The 24,649-nt window shown below is 46.2% G+C and overlaps 1 protein-coding gene across 4 annotated transcripts in view; it reads left to right on the top strand.

The window, feature by feature from the left end:
* ABHD6 (abhydrolase domain containing 6) overlaps positions 1-24,649 on the top strand; it is a 68,951-nt gene that overhangs the window by 17,917 nt on the left and 26,385 nt on the right. The window contains exons 1-3 of one of the 4 annotated variants that reach the window (XM_010851608.1): positions 2,624-2,770; positions 16,516-16,580; positions 24,407-24,559. In XM_010851608.1, coding sequence (XP_010849910.1) covers positions 24,441-24,559 — 119 coding nt within the window. In that variant the 5' untranslated portion in view covers positions 2,624-2,770; positions 16,516-16,580; positions 24,407-24,440. Of the gene's footprint in view, positions 1-2,623; positions 2,771-16,515; positions 16,581-24,406; positions 24,560-24,649 lie in introns of those variants that run through there. The other 3 variants (XM_010851609.1, XM_010851610.1, XM_010851611.1) reach the window with 3 other exon arrangements.

Below are 24,649 nucleotides of genomic sequence, written 5' to 3'. Positions count from 1 at the left end.
CCTGAGATTTGCTAAAAAATGGTAAGTGAGGATTAAAGGTCAGTTTTAGTCCTTGCTGCCTCTCTGGACCTGTTCTGAGGGTGTTGAAGGACTGCTAGCTTGGAAAGACTTTGGCAGTGAGGAGAAGTAAGGCCAGAGAAGGTACATGGTCTTTGATGAGTAAATTGTCCCCAGAGCTCTGAGAACAGTTCCATGAAGCAGGTCAGATGTAACTCTTGACGTCTGAGTGATGAGATGTCCAACATGCTCCGGCCCCAGCCAGGGAGATTGCCCCATACTCTGGATGCATTCCAGCAGCCCTGACAGGCAGATTTTACAGGGCTTCCAGTGGCCTTGGAGATTCCTCTTTGCTACATTTCTGGTGCTTCTCATCTGTGTCCCATTCTTAGAACTCAAGACCTGCCCAACTCAGCCAGGTTTTGCCAGGTTGGCAGGCCTGAGGCTGCCTTTGTGGTGGATTGAAACGGCCGAGAAAGTCCTGTTGAGTACTGATCCCACCTAGGTCTGGAGCAAGAAGCAGGCAAGCCAGAGACTCAGTACAGTAGGAAGACACCTCTGCTGCTGCAGCCGCTGCTACCACTGCGCGTGTGTGCGCGCACACACACACACACAGGCTCAGCACGTAGTAAGTGTTCAGTAAATATTTGTGAAATGAATGAATAAATACTTTGATGGAAGGAGCCCACAGTATAGTGTGGGTCCAAAGGGAATTTAAGGAAGGCTTCCTGGAGGAAGTAGCATTTAAATTGAGATATGAAAAAGAGGTCCTGATGGAGGGAAAGACGAGGGCAGAAGAAGAGGGCGTCAGAGGATAGATAGCTGGATGGCATCACAGATGCAATGGACAGGAACTTGGGCAAACTTTGGAAGTTGGTGAGGGACAGAGAGGCCTGGCATGCTACAGTCCATGGGGTCACAAAGAGTCAGGCACCACTGGGCAACTGAACAACAATATGGAAAAGAGGAAGGCGTAGCCAGGCCAAGTGGGAAATGATGAGAGTTCTTGGCAAAGGCTGAGGTGGTAGAGTTCAGCCCCAGTGCCCCTGGGGTGCTAAAATGCTGTTGAGGGGGTAAACTGAGGCCAGATGTTCAAAAACGTAGGCTTGGTGGCAGATAAACTAGACAGAAACAGTATTTGAGTTTTAATGGGTTATGACTTTTATACACTCCTTCTTTTTTTTTTTTTTTTGCCTAGTGAGGTTTAATTGTCCTTAAAATGAAGAAATGGCCATAGTGGGGATTTAACCCATGGTGCTTGAAAAATTTATAAGATGGTGAGTTTTGCACCCAAGAACTTTGGAGGTAGATGATCTAGGGTTGGGATTCCCAGTTCTGTGCTTTTCAGGGCAAGTTCCTTGTCTCAGAAGAGCACAGTGCCCACCTGACAGCACCAAATGAGATGCCCCACATAGGGCAGGGTTACTTTGCTTGCCTGTGAACCTGTCTGTCCCTCCAAGCCCTTCCGAGGTAGAGATCTAGCCTGAGTCACTGGCGGGTGTGGTGCCCAACAATGCTAGGCACACAATAGGTGCTCAGATAGCATATTCAAAGGCAGAGACATTACTTTGCCAACAAAGATTCGTCTAGTCAAGGCTATGGTTTTTCCTGTGGTCATGTATGGATGTGAGAGTTGGACTGTGAAGAAGGCTGAGCGCCGAAGAATTGATGCTTTTGAACTGTGGTGGTGGAGAAGACTCTTGAGAGTCCCTTGGACTGCAGGGAGATCCAACCAGTCCATTCTGAAGGAGATCAACCCTGGGATTCTTTGGAAGGAATGATGCTAAGGCTGAAACTCCAGTACTTTGGCCACCTCGTGCGAAGAGTTGACTCATTGGAAAAGACTCTGATGCTGGGAGGGATTGGGGGCAGAAGGAGAAGGGGACGACAGAGGATGAGAGGGCTGGATGGTATCACTGACTCGATGGACGTGATTCTGAGTGAACTCGGGGAGTTGGTGATGGACAGGGAGGCCTGGCGTGCTGCGAATCATGGGGTCGCAAAGAGTCGGATACGACTGAGCCTCTGAACAGAAAACGGCTTGGCGGTAAAGAAATCAGCCTACAAGGCAGGAGACAGGGGAGATGTAGATTCGATCCCTGGGTTGGGAAGATCCTCTGGAGAAGGAAATGGCAACCCACTCCAGTATTCTTGCCTGGGAAGTCCCATGAACAAAGAAGCCTGGCGCGCTACAGTCCATAGAGTCGCAAAGAGTTGGACAAAACTGAGCGACTTGAGCACGCAAAATAAACAATGCCGCAAAGGATTCTGTCGTCGTATTGTGGAAGTGTGTGTGGCCCTTTGGGTTCCAGCCCTCCCCCAGGCCCCAGTCAAAGCTTTGGGGTCGAGGCGGGGGTGATTGGGTTCTGCCACCCCTTCCCCTTCCCCGGCACCTGGGGCTGCACAGGGAACACGGTAGGTGCTCCAGGATGTCTAGAGACAGGTTGGTGGGATCGGGTTGTGTCAAATACCAACTTTATCCTCCGGGCTTTACCCTACGACCTGGGAATGCCCAAGAGCTAGGAGTTCTCGCCCCTGAGCCTCCAAGACGGAACGCGGCAGCCTGGGAGCAGCGCGGGGGCGGAGCCAGCTTTTCTGTCGGGGGACGTAGGCCCGCGCACTGCGCCTTTAAGACGCCCAGCAGAGGCGGGCCTGGAGCTGAGAGCGGATGCGCTCCCAGGCTCCGCGCAGTAGCCGGGTACGAGCTGGGGGCCAGGACCAGGGACGGACGTCTGGATAGCGCAGGGGTTGCAGACGGCTGAGGTCAGGTGAGGTGAGCGCCGGTCGGGGTGGGAGGCGAGGGGGTTGGTGGTGCGCATTTAGGAGGGAATATTCCCGGGCTCCCCCAATGGCCCCATGACCTACCCTACACTTCCGAGTCCGGACTGCCTGACCTCTTTCCAGAAAAAGGGTTGGGGACCTGTACCTCCCTTTTTCCTCCGTTTCCCAGCCCCAGCACCAGCCCCTGCGCTCTCCCTTCCTGCACCTGGATAGGTTTGACATTCCTGAATCCCTGGTCCCTACTTCCCCGGGGCCGGGCTGCCTGCTGCCCTAAGCACCCAGACAAGATGAGGACTGGTCGGGACCTGCACGCTTCTATTCAGCCTCCCCGCTGCTTGCACCAGCCCATAGGCGCCCCTCCCCAAGTGCCTCAATGGTTTGGAGGCTACAGCTCAGCTGCTCTGCCAGCTGCTGTCATCTGCCTCCATCCTGCCCCAGACATGTGCACCCCTCAAGACCTTTCCCAACCATAACTTACCTCCAGCAGCCTTTCAGCTCTTTCTCCACCCTGCCTCAGTTCCTTTGCATCCTCTCCTCCGCTCAACCTGTCAGTCAGGTTGCTGGTCCAACCACCCCGACTGCACCGCCCGGCAACCTCGGCATCCCCAGGGCTTCCTGGCAGTTGGAAACGCGGATTGTGTAACGCTGGCTGCTCCTGCGGGTTGTGTACCCCTGAACCCGCAGGGGAGTAGAGGAGGCCAGGCCGAAGGAGGGAGGAAGAGGTTGTAGACTGAAAGGCTGTGCCAGCAGGCCACTGTATGAATCCTTCTCTGTGCCCGCGGGCTGAGTGGTAAAGAAAAGATCTCACCTCTCACCGGCTCAGAAATCCCTAATGGCAGACTCCACCTGGCTGGGGTTAAAAATAGCTTCTTCTTAATAAGAGCTGACATACAGTAAGCAAAAACAGGGTGTCAGGCCCTTTCCTAAGCACCTTTGAAAACCTTACCTGTCGAACTCCTACCAATACCCCCATATGAGGTAGGTGCCTCCATTGTGCCCATTTCTCAGAGGAAAAATGAGAGGGATTCAGAGATGGGTCCCTCCCAGGACACACTGAGTCACCTCAAAGCCCCCATTCTGAACCACTGGGCTTACTTTATTGTAACTAATAAATTTTTATCAACATTTTTTAATATAGAAAGTTAGAAATTACAGAAGTTAATAACCTGTGTCCCTGGCATAAATTAATTTTTCTAAAATTAGGTTTTTGGACCAGCAAGGGATCCTTGGTACCCTCTTTAAGAATATTGATGCCCAAAGAGGAGAAAGGACTTGCGTGAGGCCACACAGCCTGAAAGTGCCAGGACTGGGGTGCAAAACAGGTCCTGGGATGGTTAATTGGTACTTGCTAGGTTCTCTGATGGCTGCCTCAGCCCTTCAGTCTGGGATCTTGGAGACCCTGCCCACCTCCCCTTCTGCATCGTGATGTCCTTCCTTTTCTGCTTCCTTTGCTCTAACCCAAGCTAGTGAACACACATTCTACCCTCTGCTGCCTTTCTTTAGGTTGTCACCTGCTCTGGGAATGCTCTTCATGGAATCTCTAATGTCTAAATTGTCAAAAGTTCAGAAATAAAACAAGTAAAACCAATAAATTACCAGAGTAGTAGTAATTAGTAAAAATTTATTGTGCACACTCCAAAAAGACAAAACCAGGAGCGTAAAAACCAAAACAGTGGAACGAGGCTCAGGGATAAACTGTTTTAAAGCAGCTTCAGTTCAGTTCAGTTCAGTCGCTCAGTTGTGTCCGACTCTTTGCGACCCCATGAACTGCAGCACGCCAGGCCTCCCTGTCCATCACTAACTCCTGGAGTCTACCCAAACTCATGTCCATTGAGTCGGTGATGCCATCTAACCATCTTATCCCCTGTCGTCCCCTTCTCCTCCTGCCTTCAATCTTCCCCAACATCAGGGTCTTTTCAAATGAGTCAGCTCTTCGCATCAGGTGGCCAAAGTATTGGAGTTTCAGCTTCAACATCAGTCTTTCCAATGAACACCTAGGACTGATCTCCTTTACAGTGGGCTGGTTGAATCTCCTTGCAGTCCAAGGGACTCTAAAGAGTTTTCTCCAGCACCACAGTTCAAAAGCATCAATTCTTTGGTGCTCAGCTTTCTTCATATATCCATACTTGACTACCGGAAAAACCATAGCCTTGACTAGATGGACCTTTGTTGACAAAGTAATGTCTCTGCTTTTTAATATGGTGTCTAGATTGGTCATAGCTTTCCTTCTAAGGAGTAAACATCTTTTAAATTTCATGGCTGCAATCACCATCTGCAGTAAAGCAGCTTATATAGTGAGAAAGAAGTGGTGGTTTATTCTTTACAGTAGATGGTTGTAATATTAGAATTTTCTTAAATAATAGGGAATTAGTCAGTAGTTACCTCATGTCAACCTTGGGAAACAGTTCAGGTTTTGCGTATGATTTCTAGGGACATGAGCGAGAACTGACATAAGTGAGTCTTCCGAAATAAGTTAAATTAAGCTTTGTGTAGCTACACTAGTATCATCTGCTCAGGGAATCTTCAAGGCTGGTCTCCATTTGTTTTTGATTTAACAAAACATTACCTACCCCTTAGAGTCTTAACTTGTCTGTCCCCTTGAAAACACTCTCCTGATTTCTCCCCTACTCCCACCTAAAATCTCTTTCTTTCTCCCTTGGGATGTGTAGCTGGGATCCTACCACCTTCTACTCCCATAATGGTGTTTGGAAAGTTCTGCAGCACACATCTGCCTTATCCTCTTGGGTGCAGTCGTGCTGTTAGGATTACTAGTGTTCCCCAAGACTCCTCTTCCCACCTGCCTGGTGAAGCCCCAGGACAGAGAGAGAGGTCCATGGGGGATGGGGTGGTTTCTGAAGTAAGGATAAGCTCAGAATTTCTGAAGCCTGCAACCCCAAACTCCCTTCATTGAGCTGCAGCTGATCACAGGGAGAATGACTCAGTGAGGTACTGAATATTATAACTACATGTTTGTTCATAACGCTGAGGGGTCCCACCAGAAAAATCAGAGAGACTCAGGTCTAAATCCCACTTCTACCACTGGGTAGCTTTGTGGCTGTGGGCCAGTTACCTAACCTCTTTGAGCCTCAGCTTCTGGTAATAATACCTGCTTTAGAAGGCAGTGGTGAGATTTAGATAAAGTAAAGCACAGGGCCCAGCACATGATAAGCACTCAGTAAATACCTATTAGTATGAAGAGTGACCACTACTTTGAATTATTGGAGAATTATTAACTCATTACTATATGGCTCATACTAATTTTGCTTAGTGATGGGTCAGGGGAGTTCAAGCCAAGAAGAGGTAAGAATTTTTTGTGCTTGGAAAGGCCTGCCTGTGAGAATGTCTTGAACTGCGATATATCATCCGTTGCCTTTACAATGCGATAAAATTGCCTATTTTTTAAGCTTTAAAAATATATGACCTTCTAGCTCTGTGAGAATCTGTGTTACCTAGAATGAATGCGTCAATGTGGTTTGTGCAGTTGTAAGGGATTATGAAACTTAATGATAGGAGGGAATAAAAAAAAACCTTAGAGATGACCTTGGTTTGTAGTGTGTGTGGTTGGTTCAGGCCTATCTTGGGAGTAAGAGGTTCGATTCAAAGGTTACCTGGGTCTGGTGGAAAAGAAAGCAAACGAATGCTTTATCCTAGTAGGCTAGTAAACTGCTGAGACTGTGGAAATCCACTTCCACGTGCCATATACTTTTCCAACTTCTGGTTATTCTGACGACTAGATCAGTCATTACAGCGGTGAGTGTTCAGAAGAAGAGGCCAAGAATGTCACCTTCAAAGCTAGTGTTTGGAATTTGATGGGAAGCTAGTTCTGCAAATTAAAAAAAAAAATTATTTAAAAATTTCTCCTAAGATTCTTTACTGGAATATGTTAGGATCCCATTTGATAATTTAAGGACTGTTGAGTTTAGATGTTATAAGACATAAAGTCAGCACAATATTGTAGAGCCATTATCCCCCCCCCCAAAAAGAAAAAGTTTTGTAAGTTTCACAGTTGTATGAAATTTAGTAGCTGTTACAGCTTTTCTTTATTTCTATGACCCTGCAGGGATGTAAGCACTTTTCATACTGTCCTTTACAGTCAGACAGTAAAGCGTCTGCCTGCCATGCAGGAGACCTGGGTTCGATCCCTGGGTTGGGAAGATACCCTGGAGAAGGAAATGGCAACCCACTCCAGTACTCTTACCTGGAAAATTCCATGGACTGAGGAGCCTGGTAGGCTTCAGTCCATGGGGTCCAAAGAGTCGGACACGGCTGAGCGAGTTCACTTTCTTTCTAGCCACATATGGCTATTAAAGTTAAATTAATTCAAATTAAATAAAACGTACAATTCTGTTCTTCAGTCACACTAGCCGCATTTCAAGTGCTCATGTGCCATGTGGCCAGCAGCTACCATATTAGGCAGAGCAAACAGAGAACATTTCTTTGTTCACAGAAAGTCCTATGGAAGGGACTTCCCTGGTGGTCCAGTGATTAAGACTACGCTTCTTACATAGGGGGCCCTAGTTTGATCCCTGATTGGGAAATTAAGATCCCACATGCCGCATGGTGTAGCCAAAAAAAAAAATAGTCCTTTAGGATAGCAGTCTTTAGATCTATAAGGCTATGGGAAAGTCACGTGGTTATAGAGTTAAATTCCCTTCTTTCTGGCAAGTCATCTGCAGGCCAAGAAATTGAGTATGCAGAGAATGTTTTATTGTTAAGAATGAAGATGTTAACAAATTCCCTTAGCCTCATTTTGGCTGAATGGCTTGCTGGCTTTTAACAATGCCAGATTCAAAGGATGGGGGAGAAGGGAGAATCAAATGAAATGTCTCTGGGCAGTGCATCTGGCTGCCTGTTAGAACCTTCTCTGACCTCTGCTCCAGTCAGGCTGAATCTGAATCTCTGAAGGTGGGGCCTAGGAATTCCAGGAATCTGTTTTTGTTTCTTTTCGTAAAGCTCCCTGGGTATTGTGCAGCCAGGGTTGAAAGCCTGGCAAGGTATGTATATGGAATCTGGAAAGATGGTATGGATGATCCTATTTGCAGGGCAGCAGAGAAGACACTGACAGAAAGAATAGACTTATGGTCAGGGAGAGGGTTAGATGACTTGAAAGAATGGTATTGAAACATACAGGGCTTCCATGATGGCTCAGACAGTCAAGAATCCACCTGCAATGCAAGAGACCTGGGTTTGATCCCTGGGTCAGGAAGATCCCCGGGTCAGGAAGATCTCCTGGAGAAGGGAACGGCTACCCACTCCAGTGTTCTGGCCTGGAGAATTCCATGGACAGAGGAGCATATACATTCAGTTCAGTTCAGTTCAGTCGCTCGGTTGTGTTCGACTCTTTGCGACCCCATGGCAGCGTGCCAGGCCTCCCTGTCCATCACCAACTCCCGGAGTTCACTCAAACTCACGTCCATTGAATCGGTGATGCCATCCAGCCATCTCATCCTCTGTCGTCCCCTTCTCCTCTTGCCCCCAATCCCTCCCAGCATCAGAGTCTTTTCCAGTGAGTGGCCTTTTCGAATGAGGTGGCCAAAGTACTGGAGTTTCAGCTTTAGCAACATTACCATATGTACAATAGATAACCAGTGGAGATTTGCTTGTATGATTCAGGGAATGCCTATGCTCTGTGACAGCCTGGAGGGGTGGGATGGAGAGGGAAGTGGGAGGAAGGTTTACGAGGGAGGGGACATATGTATATCTGCGGCTGGTTCATGTTGATGTATGGCAGAAACCAACTCAATATTATAAAGTAATTATCCTCAAGTTTAAAATGCAGAAAAAAAGGAACAGCTTCAAGACTGTGCCCTTAAAAAAAAAAAAACTCCTGAGCACTGAAAGAAAATGTTTCAAAGTAGATTTGGGGAGTGACTAAAAATGTTCCTCACTGATTAACTGCCGTAATAAAGATTGGAGTTGAGTGGGTTCACTTCCTGTAGAAATAGGTCTCCACTGAGGGCAGCTTTACGCCTAGGGAGTATTTGGCACCATCTGGAGACATTTTTGCTTATCAAAACTTGGGGGCCTCTCTCCACTGGTTAGAGGCAGGGGATACTGCTAATTACTCTCACAATGCTTAGGAAGTGGATAGGAAAGCCCCTCACAACAAAGAATTAATCTGGCCCCAAATGTCCTTTGTGCTATGATTGAGAAACCCTAATTGAGACATAGGGTCCCCTAGGGGCTTCCCAGATGTTGCTAGTGGTGAAGAATTCGCCTGCCAATGTGGGCACACGCAAGAGATGCGGGTTGGAAGATCCCCTGGAGCTTTAAAATAGCTCCTCACTCTAGTATTCTTGCCTGGAAAATCTCATGGGCAGAGGAGCCTGGTGGGCTACAGTCCATGGGGTCACAAAGAGTTGGATACGACCGAGCACACACCATCTAGAAGTAATTTTTGCAAACCAAAGTCTTCCTTAACCATGAAGATAGTCCCCGCTTCAAGAAAGATCACGATATTCTCCTAAACTAGACCTTCGGAAACCCTCTTGATCATATATTCAGTCCCAGCAGCCATGTAGCGTGTTGTTGCCCGTCATCGGATGCGTTTCCAGCTGTTCCAAGGAAACTGCTGATTCAGGAAAACAGTACTGCCTGCAGAAGGTGTGAGCAGAGGTGCTTACAGGGCTGCACGTTGAGATCCTCTTCTTGTAAAATGTTTACCCAGAGTGACAGCAGCCTTGCTCAGGTGGTTTTCCAGAAGCTGTGGCTCTTGGCTGCTGGTGTTGGGTATCTGCCTCGTGATGTACCCGGAAGAGGATTCAAGCCTGATATGTGATGAAGTTTGGGAACTGAGCTATGGGCTAGACTCTGGGAATATAAAGATAGCGACAGAGAGCTGCTTACTGATGAAGCGTCTGAGCAGACCTGGCACAGCAGCAGTGCAGGGTGATGGAGGCGTATTCCTGAACACAAGTTCGTGTGGACAATACACAGTGCGGACAGACACCCTGAAATGGCGGAGTCTGGAGCAGAGTACATGTATTGCAGGGCCAAGCAAAGGGGACAGGTTACTCCCCCAGTGGGTTGAGGGGAGACATTTTTAAAAGGCAAATTAGAGCTGAGGGCTGCAGGGTTTGTGGCTTTCTTCTGCTTGGTTGGTGGTGAGGTCAAAGCTGTGCTCCAGGAATCTTACACTCAGCCTGAAGTTACCATCCTCAATCTGGGTGGGAGCCTTAGTTCCTATAGAAGAGATCGAAGATAGTGTTCTGTGTGTTCCTTGAGGAGGAACCAGGACCCTGCCCCAAGGCTGAACTTTTCTTTCTCGACTACTCCTCTGTTTCTGCAGCCCCTCTCTTCCCTGATTAGCAACTGTTTGAATCTGCCCTGTGGAACTCAGGGAAAGTCAAGGAGGCTGAATGAAACCTATTTCCTACAGATAAGGAGGGAGCACAGAAAGGCTTTTGTGCCCAGGAGGGCCCCATAGGGTCCTGCTCGATTTCAGTGGCACGGCTGTGGCAGCTCCTCCCAGGAGAGCAGGCCAGTGCTTCCCAGCTGTGCAGCGAGTACTCATCACCGTCCAGTCCCTGCTTTGAGCAGTCTCCATGCATCATTTGATTTTCTCCCCACACTGAGGCTCCAAGAGGTTCTGTGACTTGCCGAGGTCCCAAAGCTGGTAGTGACAGAGCAGAGATGTGAACGTAGGTTATGGAACTGCACAGCTGACCCTCAGAGAAGCATTTACAGGTGGGGTGGCCCAGTGGTAAAGAATCCACCTGCCAAGCAGGAAATGCGAGTTCGATCCCTGGGTTGGGAAGATGCCCTGAAGGAGGAAATGGCAGCTCATGCCAGTATTCTTGCCTGAGAAATCCATGGACCGAGGAGCCCGGTGAGCTGCAGTCCATGGGGTCATAAAAGAGTCAGACATGACTGAGCAACTGAACAACAACAACACAATGTTTTCCTAGCCGAGACTTGAAGGATGTAACCTCAAGTCCCCCAAGCAGGGCTGTGCTGGGGGTAGGGGAGCCACTGTGCGGAAGCCCTGTGGGTGTGAAGGAGTATGCCATGTCAGGATTGTAGATCTTTCAGGAAAATAGGGGGCAGGATACAAGAGGATGACATGTGAAGGATGGGCAGGCTCCAACTTGTCCATGGCCTTCCATGTCACGCTGTGGGCCACTGTGAGCCACCAGTGGAGTGGGGCAGAAGAAGAGAAGAACTGTGTGCCATTGGACAGCTTGCTTAAGCTCTCTGGGTCTCAGCTGCCCCTCTGGAGTCTCTAAAGCTACTCTGGTGAGGAATGCTCATTTTGTTAGTGACCATAAAGAACAGAGTGAAGGAATGGCCCGCAGTGGCGCTGGTGGGGCAGCACTGTGATTCATGGCTTGCCTGTTTGTCGTTTGGTGTTATACTAAGTGCCCACCGAGGGAAGGCGTGGTGATGCTAAAGTGCCATGGCACCTGCAGAGATGTAGTAAGACTTGTCTTCACGGAGCTTGCAGCCTAGTGCAGGGTGCCGCCAGTGTTTTCATATTACAGCAGAAGACACAGATCACAAATACTTGTTGGCATGCAGAAGGAAGTCAAGGTTACTGACAGCTGGGGGACTGAGGGAAGGTTCACTGAAGGAGATAACGCCTAGTTCTGCCAGAATGATTTGTTAGAAGATGGGGGTAGATAGAGTGTGTAGTTCAGATCAACAGAAAATGGGGAAGTGGAGAAAAATACAAAGCTAGTTCAGGTGCCCCCACCAGAAGGTCAGATTATCAGCCTATCTGGTAACGAATTCCCCGGAGTTTCCAGGTTTTAGGGGGAATGTGGCAGTTATAACAGGAATCTATCCATTGCTGGACTTGCCACTTATGCACATGGGTCCCACCCCATCATGCCTCCTCCCTTTTTAACCCTGGTGTCCAGCCAGGCTCCTGGAGCATCCATGTCTTGGTTATCTGTCCCTCCCAAGACATAAGGACATTTTACAAATATGAGACCTACCTTAGAAAGTGAAATTATAACTCTTGACAGAGACAGAATTTCATGAAATCACAGCAAGGGATGTTGGGGGGCTGGTTGACTGACGTGTGGAGATTGTAATGGGTGGCAGTCTGGCAATGTGAGACCTGTTAACTGATGAAGAGAAGGGAGGGACTTGAAGCTCAAAGGATTGGGAGGCCTTTGGGAAAGCTGTAAGTAAAATATTTTTGCAAAAATGTCCCCTGAATGATAGCACTGTGACAACCAGATGTTAAGTGGAAGGATTTAGCGTACTTTTAAGGCAATCCACATGAGATTCATTCGCTGTTCTAAGAATTAGCATAGGCGGCAGTTATTTTGTTCCATATTTGCTTTTGATCTTAGAACTGACAGCTTTTGATTTTTACTTATTTGGATAGAGTTCCAAACAAAAGTGTGTTTTATTCTTAACTATGAAGTTTTTTTTCTGATGCTGATTTTCCTGAGTTACAGAGATCTCTGGGGAAGAGCTTCTGGTTAAGGAAGGTAGGGACCAGCTCACAAAGGGCTCTGAATGCTGGACCTCGTACTGGAAGCCAGAAATCTTATCCTGATCAAAGTGCTGGCTGTTTATAAGAGAGCTCCTTTTTGTCTCACACTAGCTAGAAAATACTGTAGACCAGCTTCCCTCCTTTAGAAACGTCAGAACCCTCTGTAATCTCGTTGCTTTTCCTCTTTTTAAACAATAGTCTTTTCAGCTCGCTTTTTGATTGGAGGACGGTTGTTTTACAGTGTTGTGCTGGTTTCTGACATACAACAACTCAAATCAGTCATAACTTCAGAGCACAGCTTCCAGAGATGGGAGAGTGTTTTGGGGCTCTGAGGTTCTATTTCAGGCCTCTGCCACTGCATGCCCATACAGAGGGCTATTTTAATTTCTTTTAGTCATGTGAAAGATAGTCACTTCTGTGATGCTCTAGCACTTTACCTTTGAGAACTGACCTCAGCCAATGACAGTGCATACACTGGCACTCATTCGTAGAGAAGCGTTCGAATGAAAGCTTGTCCCAGGCTCCCCAAGAGTCTGAAGACTTGGGTCCATAGAGCTAAAGGATCAAGTGGCTTTTGGCTTCTCTTTTATCCAGTGGGAGACTGGCTTGTATCCCTGTGGGGTTGCCTGGCTTAAAGTATGGTTTCAGGCAGGTGGTTATTTCAGACTATCGCCACAGCTGCATCTTGACCCCAGAGGCTGATGCTTTGAAGGTGCTGGGCTAGCTCAGGGCACATGGCGCATGTTTCATTGCCCTGTCTCTTTGCCAGTACGATTTTTTAGAAGATATACCGCAGGGTATATAAGCTACCTGCCTTCCAGCTGAGCCCCTTATTGATCTGCCAGCCTCTCCTCTGGCTGTGCCCCTTCTCCCGAGGATTGAGTAGCAGGATTTTCCAGTTCTCTGATCCTCTGTCCACAGGCCCTGCCTGGCTCGGCCAAGTTTCCTTGGCCACAGTACTGCCCTAGGTGGTAGAAGCAGGGGAGGGGGCCATGGGCTTGGATGGTTCTTAAAGCAAAAGCCCCCATGGGGAATCAGGTGCTAGTGATTTGGTATAAAGCAAGACAGAGTGAATCCTCTTATCAGTACCTTTCCCAGAACTATAAAGGAGATAGAATTTCTGTGACTGTTGAACATGTGAAATGTGACTAGTGCAGCTGAAGAACTGATTTTTACATTTTACCTAGTTTTGATCAGTTTAAATTTAAACAGCTACCATGTGGCTAATGGCTACTGTATAGGATAGACCATTGCATTTGAGGAGTTTATATTTTTTATTTTATTTTTTAAGAGTTAATTATTCTTGGCTGTGCCGGTCTTTGTTGCTGTGCGGGCTTTGCTCTAGTTGCAGTGAGCGCTACTCTTTAGTTGGGGTGTGCAGTCTTACTGTGGTGGCTTCTCTTGTTGCACACAAGCTCTAGGGGTGCAGGCGTCAGTAGTTGCTGCACATGGAATTAGTAGCTGTGGCTCCCGGGTTCTGGAGCACAGACTCAGTGGATGTGGTGCATGGGCTTAGTTGATCCATGGCCTGCAGGGATCTTCCCAGACCAGGGATCAAACCGGAGATCCCTGCAGGGATGTCCTGCATTGGCAGGGGGATTCTTTACCACAGAGCCACCACGGAAGCCCTATGTTGTATTTTTTAATTAAAGAGGGAAAACCTTTTACACACACATGGTAGAAACTCAAGAGGTATGGTTCATGTCAGTGAACAGCCTCCCTCATCTCTGCCCCTAGCCTCTCGGCTCCCTTCCCAGCCCGACTCGTTTGGTTCTCAGCTGCTTCTGCATCCATTCAGAAACATTTTACACATAGGTAAGCAATAACATGCGTATTTTCCTCTCTTTCACACAATACAAGAGATGTTATCCTACCCATTCTCTTCTGTTCCTTGCTTTTGAAAGTTAACTACGTACCTTAGGGGTCATTACCCACAGAGACAAATAGAACAGACAGCTTCCCTGGTGCCTCAGGCAGTAAAGCGCCTGCCTGCAATGCAGGAGACCTGGGTTCGATCCCTGGGTTGGGAAGATCCCCTGGAAAAGGAAATGGCAACCCATTCCAGTATTCTTACCTGGAAAATCCCAAGGATGGAGGAGCCCAGTAGGCTATAGTCCATGGGGTCCCAAAGAGTTGGACATGACTGAGCGACTTCACTTTCACTTTTCACTTCCATGCATTGGAGAAGGAAATGGCAACCTACTCCAGTGTTCTTGCCTGGAGAATCCTGGGGACGGGGGAGCCTGGTGGGCTGCTGTCTATGGGGTTGCACAGAGTCGGACACGACTGAAGCGACTTAGCAGCAGCATATATAATTATTTTTTGGAAGTGCTCAGCCTATTTATTTCACTTTATGCCCAACCTATAATACGTAATGGCTTATATTAATTTTATTTGCATTTAATGACTGTACACTGTAACTTGTTTATAAAGTTGTACCATCGCTTACTTAACATGTCCTTTATGAGTGGGCATGTAAGTTCCAGGTTTTTTTGACATGATAAGTAATACTATAACAAATAACCGTGTACAAACTTATTCTCACATATGTTCAGGTATGAGCATAAATAAATTCCTGGAAATTAGAGATGATTTGATCAAAGGTGTGTGTATTTTACATTGCTGCAGGTTTTGTCAAAATGCCATCTGTAGATTTTGTTAATGGGAATGTAAAATTATGTTGCTGAGGGCAACCCCACAGCCCCAGCTACACTGTCTGTTGTTACACTTTTGTTGTTTGCCAGTATGGTGAACAGAGATCACCATCACCTTGGAGGTTTAATTTGTGTTTCTCTTGTAAATGAAGTTAAGATTGAGCATCTTTTTAGCTAAGACTCATTTGTATTTCCTTCCTGTTCAATTATCTGTTCAAATCTTTTGCCCATTTTTCTATTAGATTTTGTTGTTTTTATTGATTTGTAGGAACCCTTTGTTAGTCTGTTGCCTGATATGTATCAACAGATTTTAATCTTGTTCATGCTATCCCTTTCCGTGTGTCATTTAAAAAGATTTTTTATGCAGTCAGCTTATTAATCTTTATGTTATGGTCCCTAGGTTTTATATCTTACTGAGGAAGATTTTTTCCAGAGTTCTCATGTTTTCTTCTAGAACTTTCGTACTTTTTTCCCCCTTATGTTTAACTCTTTGATCCCTCTGGAATAATTCAGGGGTTTTGTGGATTTACCTTCCATTACCCATCTGCCTATCTCCTCATTTTTCTGCTGTGGTGTCTTGGCCAGCATCTCTGTACTGTCCAGCCCTGCTTATGAGCTTTGTAGTCCCCTCTTGTTAGCCACTCTAGTAGAAATATTGTATTCATTTGCCCATTGGTTTGCCAGCTTCCTCTCTTTTCTTTCTGAGTAGAGCTTTTAGGTAACCCTAACCCCAGACAGTTTTCCGACAAAGGTCTGTCTAGTCAAAGCTATGGTTTTTCCAGTAGTCATGTATAGATATGAGAGTTGGACTGTTAAAGAAAGCTGAGCGCCGAAGAAATGATGCTTTTTAATTGTGGTGTTGGAGAAGACTCTTGAGAGTCCCTTGGACTGCAAGGAGATCCAACCAGTCCATCCTAAAGGAAATCAGTCCTGAATATTCACTGGAAGGACTGATGCTGAAGCTGACACTTCAATAGTCTGGCCACCTGATGTGAAGAACTGACTCATTTGAAAAGAGCCTGATGCTGGGAAAGATTGAAGGCAGGAGGAGAAGGGGACGACAGAGGATGAGATAGTTGAATGGCATCACCGACTTGATGGACATGAGTTTGAGCAAGCTCCGGGACTTGGTGATGAACAGGGAAGCCTAGCGTGCTGCAGTCCATGGGGTTGCGAAGAGCTGGACATGACTGAGCAACTGAACTGAACTGAACCCCAGACAGAGAGGGGAGTTTTAACCTTTATTTGAAGGTCTTAGTTAAGTTTGAAGCCTCCGGAAGCCCCTCTCACCCAAGCATGCCTGTTTCCCTTATTGCCTCTCTCATTTGTGCAGCATAGTAATCACCAGCTCAGTCCCATACTTCGTTTGCATCACAGAATACTTCTTCAGCTTGCATGCCCTCCTGGTCAGGCTTTTTATCTCACATGCCCTGCATGCCCTTTGTGCACGTTGCTTAACTGGGGGAAGTGACCCGAACCAGAGGCAACTTTAAAACCATAGGATGTTTGCACTTTGCCTTTGCAAAGGAGGAAAGGCTCCGCCTCAAGTGAGGCTGGCATTATTGCCGACTGTTAGCACTTAATTCATATTCTCTGATATGATTTAATGCTTTGTCATTTTCTTACTTGTGATTCCAGAGTCTCCTTTTCAGCTTCTGCCAGAGCCAGTAGCAGTTGGGAAAGAAGGCTGTGCTCTTTGAAGAGTGAGTATGGATTTTTCACATCATAGATTGCAAAAAAAAAAGGAAAGAAACAGCCCTTAATGTGATGGGACTTACTCTGTAAGCTCCCTGGCAACCTTCTGCAGGCCAGCCTGTTAGCAGGTGGGGTGTTCGCTGGTTGAGTAGGTCTGGTGGGAGTGGACTGGAACCAAAAATTTTTTGTTTCTCTTTTTCTGGCTGAGCTGGGTCTTCATTGCTGTGCACAGGCTTAATTGCTCCACAGCATGTCAAATCCTCCCAGACTAGGGATTGAATCTGTGTCCTCTGCATTGGCAGGCAGATTCTTATCCACTGTACCCACAAGGAAGTTCCACCCTGAATATTTTTAAAGCTCAAGATATGTATCCAAACCCCACCCCCCACTCCTTTCTCAGATACTGTGCAGGGAGCAGGGCTCTGAGTCTGAAGGGAGTCAGAAGACCTGGGCCTCTGGGCAGTGGGATGCTTTCCTGGGGAGTGTAACACTTGAATCAGTCCTGAAGGCAGACAGGAGTTCATCAGGTGGGCGGGACAGGAGAGCGCTTGCCCCGCACGAAGTGGGCAGCATGAGAAAGATGAGGCCTGAGGCTCTGTGGGTGCAAACAGAGGTGTGAGGCCAGGAAGTTGAATTGGGATCATAAAGGTGATCAGCGTTTACACTAGACAAGAGGCCCCAGTCCCTGGTGTGGACTACAAAGATTCTTCTGGCAGCTGGTAACAACTGAATGGGGTATGACAGAGCAGCCTTCACAGAAACGGGAGCAAGGAGAGATGACCCAGGCCTGGTCGGGTAGTTGAGGGAGCTGGGATCTGACTCATGAACTCTCATATCTGGTGGGAATGTTTCCTCCCTTGAGACATTCCTAGTAAATGTTAAGCCAAAGGAATTGGTTGTAAGGGGCTTTTGGGGCCATAACCCCCATAAAACTGTGCTGTGCAACACACTAGCTGTTATTCATACATGACTCTCAAGGATTTAAGGACGTGATGGACGTGACTGAAGGACTGAATTTTGAATTTTATTTACTTAATTTAAATGTAAATAGCCACATATAAGCTGCATTTTGTCTAGACTCAGATGAATTGGCTTCAGTGCTGACACCTTCTGGCCATCACATGACAGGAGTGATGAGCAAGGAGGAAGAGTGAAAGATACATCAGTCTGGGAGGCCAGACTGGTGGGGACACTGTCGGCAGAAATCAGCAAGTCAGGAGAAGGAGAGGAGATGCCCCTGAGACATTGTAGGACTTTTGCATCGTGGAGATAGTCAAGCAGGCTTTTGGAAAAGTCTGGAAGGAGGTCCTGGCCAGAAGTGTTGACTTTTTGCGTTTCCTGGTAGTAGTGGAGGGTGTAGAAATGGTGAGTTCTTCAAGGAAGACAATGAAGAGTGTATCGTGGGACTATTCAGCACTGAGAGTAAGGAGAGCATCATGGGAATATCCAGGGGAGAGAGGGAGCAGAGAATTTTAGGAACCAGGCCAGGTGTGCTCATAGCCATAGCTTGTTTATACATCAGGGCTGTCAGGGCTGCAGAGTACAGAGGAAGAGTAGGCTTAGCCAGAGTGAAGGGGAGACGAGGCCAGGAGGAGAAAGGTGAGCATCTCATGGCAATAATTCTAGGGTCATGCCACACTTTCAGTGATGGACCGGACAGGCTTAACTGCTTCCTTGGAATGTTCGGTGTGGTTTTCCTCCATAATGGAAGAGATAGATGTGACAAGGAGTGTGAACTGTTTGTGTCTCTAATTATTTTCTCTCTTCAATCCTGGGACTTCCACACAAGAGAGTCTTAGTGCCTTTATGGTTTTTTTTTTAGCTATTGATCATTACTGATAGTTTTGAGAAACTGGTTTATCTTTACAAGAGTCTAGTTTCAGAAATTAGTGTTGGGTAGATGCAAAAATGTTTAACAGCTGGGATTTTATACTCAGATTTCAAGAGTATATTCTTTGGAAAGAATTTGCATATTGCAGAATTAAAAAAAATCATAAGCAGCACTGGTTAGTTTTTAAAAGACACCAGCAAGAATACGGTGGTAACTTGTTAACTTGTAAAGTTAGCATGTTACTTGCTCTCAAAATACTTCTGGAGAAGTACAAAGAATGTTGAAGGGGACAGTGAACTCCGTGCCTTTCGTGTAACTGATGCACAATAAATACCTGCTTAGTAAGTGCTGAGAGAAGGCAAAGAAGCAGACATACCTGCAGGACTGGACTGAAATGCAGCCCATGCCGCATACCAGTCAGGTGACCTTGGGGGCACTCGTAAACTTCTTTAGTCTTTATTCCTCCATCTTTAAGGTGGGAGAAGTGCTTCCTACTCCCAGCATTGTGGGGGATAAAATGAGAGGCTGTATATAAACCATCTACGCAGAACCTGGCATGCGACAGTCACTCAGTACATGGAAGCTATTGCTCTTCTGTCTTTGGCCACGGTGGTAGTGGCCATGGTCATTATTTTTGCTATTTTGTTGTTGTTCAATCACTCAGTCATGTTCCAGCTCTTTGGGACCCCATGGACTGCAGCACGCCAGGCTTCCCTGTCCATCACCAACTCCCGGAGCTTGCTGAAACTCATGTCCAGTGAGTCAGTGATGCCATCCAACCATGTCATCCTGTTTCAGGGGACTTCTCTTCCTGCCTTCAATCTTTCCCAGCATCAGGGTCTTTTCCAAAGAGTCAGTGCTTCGCATCTGGTGGCTAAAGTATTTTTGCTATAGTTTTAAAAAAATATTCCTCTTTTTGAAGAGACCAGGACGTTAGTGTGTCAAGTCTGATGGCCTATGAGTAGATGTCTAGGGGAAGCCAAGATTTCACGAAAGTGTTTTATGTTCTGTTTGGAATTTTGCTTTGTATCTTAAGATTTAACGTGTCAGTACTCAGAAGGACGGGTTTTAAAGGTCAGAGAGTATGTTAAAAGACAACTGTGACGCATTACACCTAACCTCTCACCCCAGACTAAACTTGGGAACTTGAGTCCAGATGTTTATTGGAGTCTGATTAATCTTTGTCCCTGCATTCAGAGATAAAGGCCCCAAATGCACAGCTTAGATGATACCCGGGAAAGGCCATGTGGCAGGTCCGGGTCTCTGGGTGAGAGTGTGTTACCCTCCCTCGTGCCATAAAGGCGGGCTCTCCTTGCTGATGTCCGTCATTTCAGACTGTGCTGCAGAGCTGCTAAAGTCACTGTCTTTACGTGTTGGGAGCCTCACCTGATGCACCAGATATGTAAAACGGGTGCATTTTTCTTTTTCAATCTATTCAAACATTATCAAACACTCAAACATTACCAAGCACCAAGTATTAATATTTCCTAGATACTGTTTTAGGTTCCAGGGAAAATGTAACAGGCAGGAAGATTCTCCTGCTGGGCAAGCCAGATCCTAGTCTTCAGTTATCTGGCATAATTTCAGAAGTGTTTTAAGCCACCAGAGTAGGAAAAGACAGAAAAGGTGTTTTGGATGAATGTTCTCATTACTATGGATGAATGTTCTCATTATTAAATGAGGAAACCAAGGTCTCACAGTCAAAGTGTGAAAGGGCCAGCCTGAGCGCCCTGCCCCCAACCTGGGGCCTGTCCATCACTCACATCTACCCTGGCAGCCATTCATGTCACCACCAAGATGTTCACCAGATCCATGTATCACCTAGTTAGCATTTTCTTTAAATTAGTTCCTCCTTTTAAATTAATTTGCATCACTACCATAAATTGAAAATATCCATAAAAATCAACACAAAGAAACAGTGCTATTAAATAGCTAGGTACTGTTCCCTGCAGGAGGCTCAGGGGTTAGATAGCTATTTAATAACCACCCTCATAGTTTCTCTTTGACCTAAGCAAGACAGGAAAAGAACTGAAAAAAAAAAAATGACTTTCTCAGGTTGTATGGGACTGTCACCTGGTGTCAGATAGCCTGAATGTTCTGCTGCCTGAAGTCATCTTGCAGATGCCTGCTGTGTGGGCCTGTGCTTAGGGGCGCCCCGTGTTCTACCCCTTAGTTGATGTTCAGTCATTGGTGATTCCAGGCTCATAAGGCTTCAGTTTTTCTGTGCCCAGCTTCCCCCTTGGGCACATAGAGCTTCCTGTGAACAAACCCCAGCAGGGTAGGCAGCTGCCTTTTTTTTTGTTAATTTTTTTTTCTAGGCAGCTGCCTTTTTAAATACAAGTCCTTTGTCAGAAGAAGGATGTCATAGAGGTAGGAATAATGGCCAGACCTGTATATAGACACCTCAGAAAACATTAGTGGCTTCACTCAGGGCCTGGCTGTATTTGACCTCATCAGGGAAAGTACGCAGGAGTCTCTGTAACAAGTCCAAGACTTGCTAAATTGATGCTGCTCTGCAAAATGTCCTTAGCAAAGACTTTATTCTATCACTGAATGCAGAATGGAGCCAGATCGAACCTTCCCCCAAACTGACTGTGACGTCCGTAGCAGGCACTGATGAAGCCATGAAGTTTTTTTTTTTTTTTTAATGAGGTTTCTTTTTGATGATCATGCCTTCAAGTTGGAGTTCCCATCGCCAGTGTCAGAGTCAGTGACGTAATATGGCTTTGGGCATAAAATGTTCTAATTCCTAGTCTAAAAGAACATCATGTAATTAACTTCCTGCGGCTCAGGAATCAGAATTCATGGTGACCCTCAGCACTCTTTATGTGATGAAGAAAAGTCCTCTTGAATCTGACAGCCCCCATCTTCATCAACTGTTTTGTGACCCACAGTCTTCAAACAGATCTGTAAAATTCCCTTCACTCTGCCATGAATTTGCTTACCCCTTGACGGTGAGGCCTTTTTAGCATCATAAATTGTACCCAGCATTAAATAGGTGACTCCTCTTGGGAGTTTTGTAATTATTGAAAGAGAAAATAGTCAACATCATTGGGGATGGCTGTCCCTAAAACAAACAGGATTGAACCCACATTGTAACTTTGTTATTAATTTGTTTGTACCTTATTTGTGTCCTGTGCTATTCTAGGCACTGAGAACACCCATGTAGCATTATTCCTATCCTCAAGGAGCTCTGGTTCTAGGAAGAGAAAGAGGCCAGTGAGTGATATAAGTGGGCTGGAAAAAAGCTGTTTACAGTGACTGAGAAACGGAGGGAAGAGTTGAGTCAGAAGCACAGGCAGTGCTCGTGCCACTGAGAAGGCAGCAGCTTTCATTGCTGTAGACTCAGGGCTGTCCCCAGGTAGAGTGTGTATGGAACTGAAAGGACCATCTACAGATGCCTCTGCCTCCCCCTCTGGACTAAGGAGCTTGTTTTACCAAGCCTCTCACAAGAGACCAAACATCTAAATGGAGACATCACATCTTCGTGAAGAAATTTGGGGTGATGAATGTGGTTATTTAACAGCAAAGATGTTATAAAATCTGAGGAAAGGCCATTTGAAAAAAAAAAGGTCAGAGGATGTGGAGTTAGGAGCAAAGAGAGTGGGTCCAAGTCAGTAATCTGTTACTCAGCCTCTCTGTGCCTTTGTTGCTTCAGCCTATTCAGTTCAGTTCAGGTCAGTCACTCAGTCGTGTCTGGCTCTTTGCGACCCCATGAATCGCAGCACGCCAGGCCTCCATGTCTATCACCAACTCCCAGAGTTTACCCAAACTCATGTCCATCGAGTCGGTGATGCCATCCAGCCATCTCATCCTCTGTCGTCCCCTTCTCCTCCTGCCCCCAATCAGGGGGGCATCAGGGTCTTTTTCAATGAGTCAACTCTTCGCGTGAGGTGGCCAAAGTATTGGAGTTTCAGCTTCAACATCAGTCCTTCCAGTGAACACCCAGGACCAATTTCCCTTAGGATGGACTGGTTGGATCTCCTTGCAGTCCAAGGGACTCTCAAGAGTCTTCTGGAACATCAGAGTTCAAAAGCATCAATTCTTCGGCGCTCAGCCTTCTTCACAGTCCAACTCTCACATCCATACATGACCACTGGAAAACCATAGCCTTGACTAGATGGACCTTGGTTGGCAAAGTAATGTCTCTGCTTTTTAATATGCTGTCTAGGTTGGTCATAACTTTCCTTCCAAGGAGTAAACATCTTTTAATTTCATGGCTGCAGTCACCATCTGCAGTGATTTTTAATAGTGGATAAAGCTCTCACCATGCCTGTTTGATGAGGTTGGTATACTGTGTCAAGGTTTAGCAAATTACAACCCGAAGCCTGTTTTTTACAGTAAAGTCTTACTGGGATATGGTCACACCCATTCATTTCATGTTGTATGGCTGCTGTCTCACTGCAAAGGCAGCTTGAGTAGTTATGACAGAGACCTATGACCCACAATGCTGAACTATGTATCATCTGCCCTTTGCAGAGGAAGTGGGCTGACCCCCACACTCAGTGGGCTTGAGGTCATACTGTGCCATCATGAAATCATTATATAGTTGAAGTACACATCAGTTGATAGAGGTGTATGGGGCAGAGCTCTCTGTTTCACAGGAAATATAAAGAAGACCATGATTTGCTAGATGTGTGCTTTTTCTTGAAGAAGAGTCCTTTTTATGTTAGTGAGACGCACACTTAACACAAGTGACGGAGTCCTCAGGTGACAAAGGGCCACACCTGACCAACAGATCCTAGCAGGCGTTGTCTTCTCTACTGGGGAGGATGATGGAACTTGAAATACTTTTTAAATTCTATGGAAAATAAACCGTGTTGTTCATGAGACAGAACTGGGTGGGGGCCTCTAATTGAGAGGTGACTTCCAGAGCCCTTGGAAATGGGTCAGGCCCCAGTCTGGGTGCTGGGGATACAGTCCCTGCCCTCCTAGGGCTCCCATTCTAGCCTGCACATGTGTCCTCCAAGTCTTTGGGAGGACATCAGAAAGTGCATTGGAAGCTCGGATGTTGACGTGTTCCCTCCTAAATTTTTATTGTGTTACTTATTTTTGAATAGCCCATATATGAATAGGGCTTCCCTGGTGGCTCAGACAGTAAAAAATCTGCATGCAATGCAGGAGACTGAGGTTTGATCCCTGGGTTTTGGGAAGATCCCCTGGAGAAAGTATTGGCACCCCACTCCAGTAATCTTGAAGATTCCCATGGGCAGAGGAGCTTGGCGGGCACAGTCCATGGGGTCACAAAGAGTCAGACACAACTGAGCAACTAACACTTCATTTCATGCATGTACATGATAAATAACCAAAAGATTTTAAAAGGCAGACTGTGAAAAGCAAGTTTCCCTCTGTCCCTGACTCCCAGCTACCTGATTGCCCACTTTAGATGCAATTGCTATTACTGGTTTCATGTATACCTTCCAGTGATATTCTGTATATAGATAGGCATTCATATGCACGTGTTCTTTCTTTCTCTCTTTCTCTGTCTTTCAGGTCTTCTATCCTCTAATTTTTATTTTTTAAAAATTGCAAACCTAATAGGAAAGTTGAAGGTTACAGTTGGGTTCACCAGTACGTTTCACCACCTTCACTTTATTTCTCCCTTCTCTATACACACACATACGCACAAACACATATATACATTTTTTCTTCCTCAACTTTTAAAAGTGAGTAGCAGATATTACTATATTTTAGCCCTTAATATTTACTTCAGCAAATGCTATGAACAAGGATGTTTTCTTACATATAAACATAACCACTACTTCATCACTGCAGTCACTGATCTAATAATATTGTCTAATAACCAGTCCTTACTCAAATTTCCCCAGTTGTTCTTAAAATTTCCTTTATAGCTTAAAAAAATATCATCTCAAGGATTCCTCATTACCTACACTTTTTTCCTCCTGATCCTTCTCTTCATTCTGGGTTGTTCACTTCTCACTTCCACTTTGCTTCTTCACCTTGTCTCTTGAGACAGAGTTTCAGTGCTGTCTGTCTTTTCAGCCCCTCTAGGTATAAGCCAGACCTAAAGAGCAGGATGGATCTTGACGTGGTTAACATGTTTGTGATTGCGGGCGGGACGCTGGCCCTTCCTATCCTGGCATTCGTAGCCTCTTTTCTCCTGTGGCCTTCAGCCCTGATAAGAATCTATTACTGGTAAGTTCATTTTACAGTTCAGAATTTTCAAGGGCATCATGATCATACCGCTTTCTTTGCTTTGTGGTTGTGGCTGTTCGACATTTATCA

This window comes from Bison bison, unplaced genomic scaffold (assembly GCF_000754665.1).
Source record: "Bison bison bison isolate TAMUID 2011002044 unplaced genomic scaffold, Bison_UMD1.0 scf7180017864304, whole genome shotgun sequence".
NCBI classification, from domain to species: Eukaryota; Metazoa; Chordata; class Mammalia; order Artiodactyla; family Bovidae; genus Bison; species Bison bison.
This window is presented reverse-complemented; position numbering and strand designations above follow the sequence as displayed.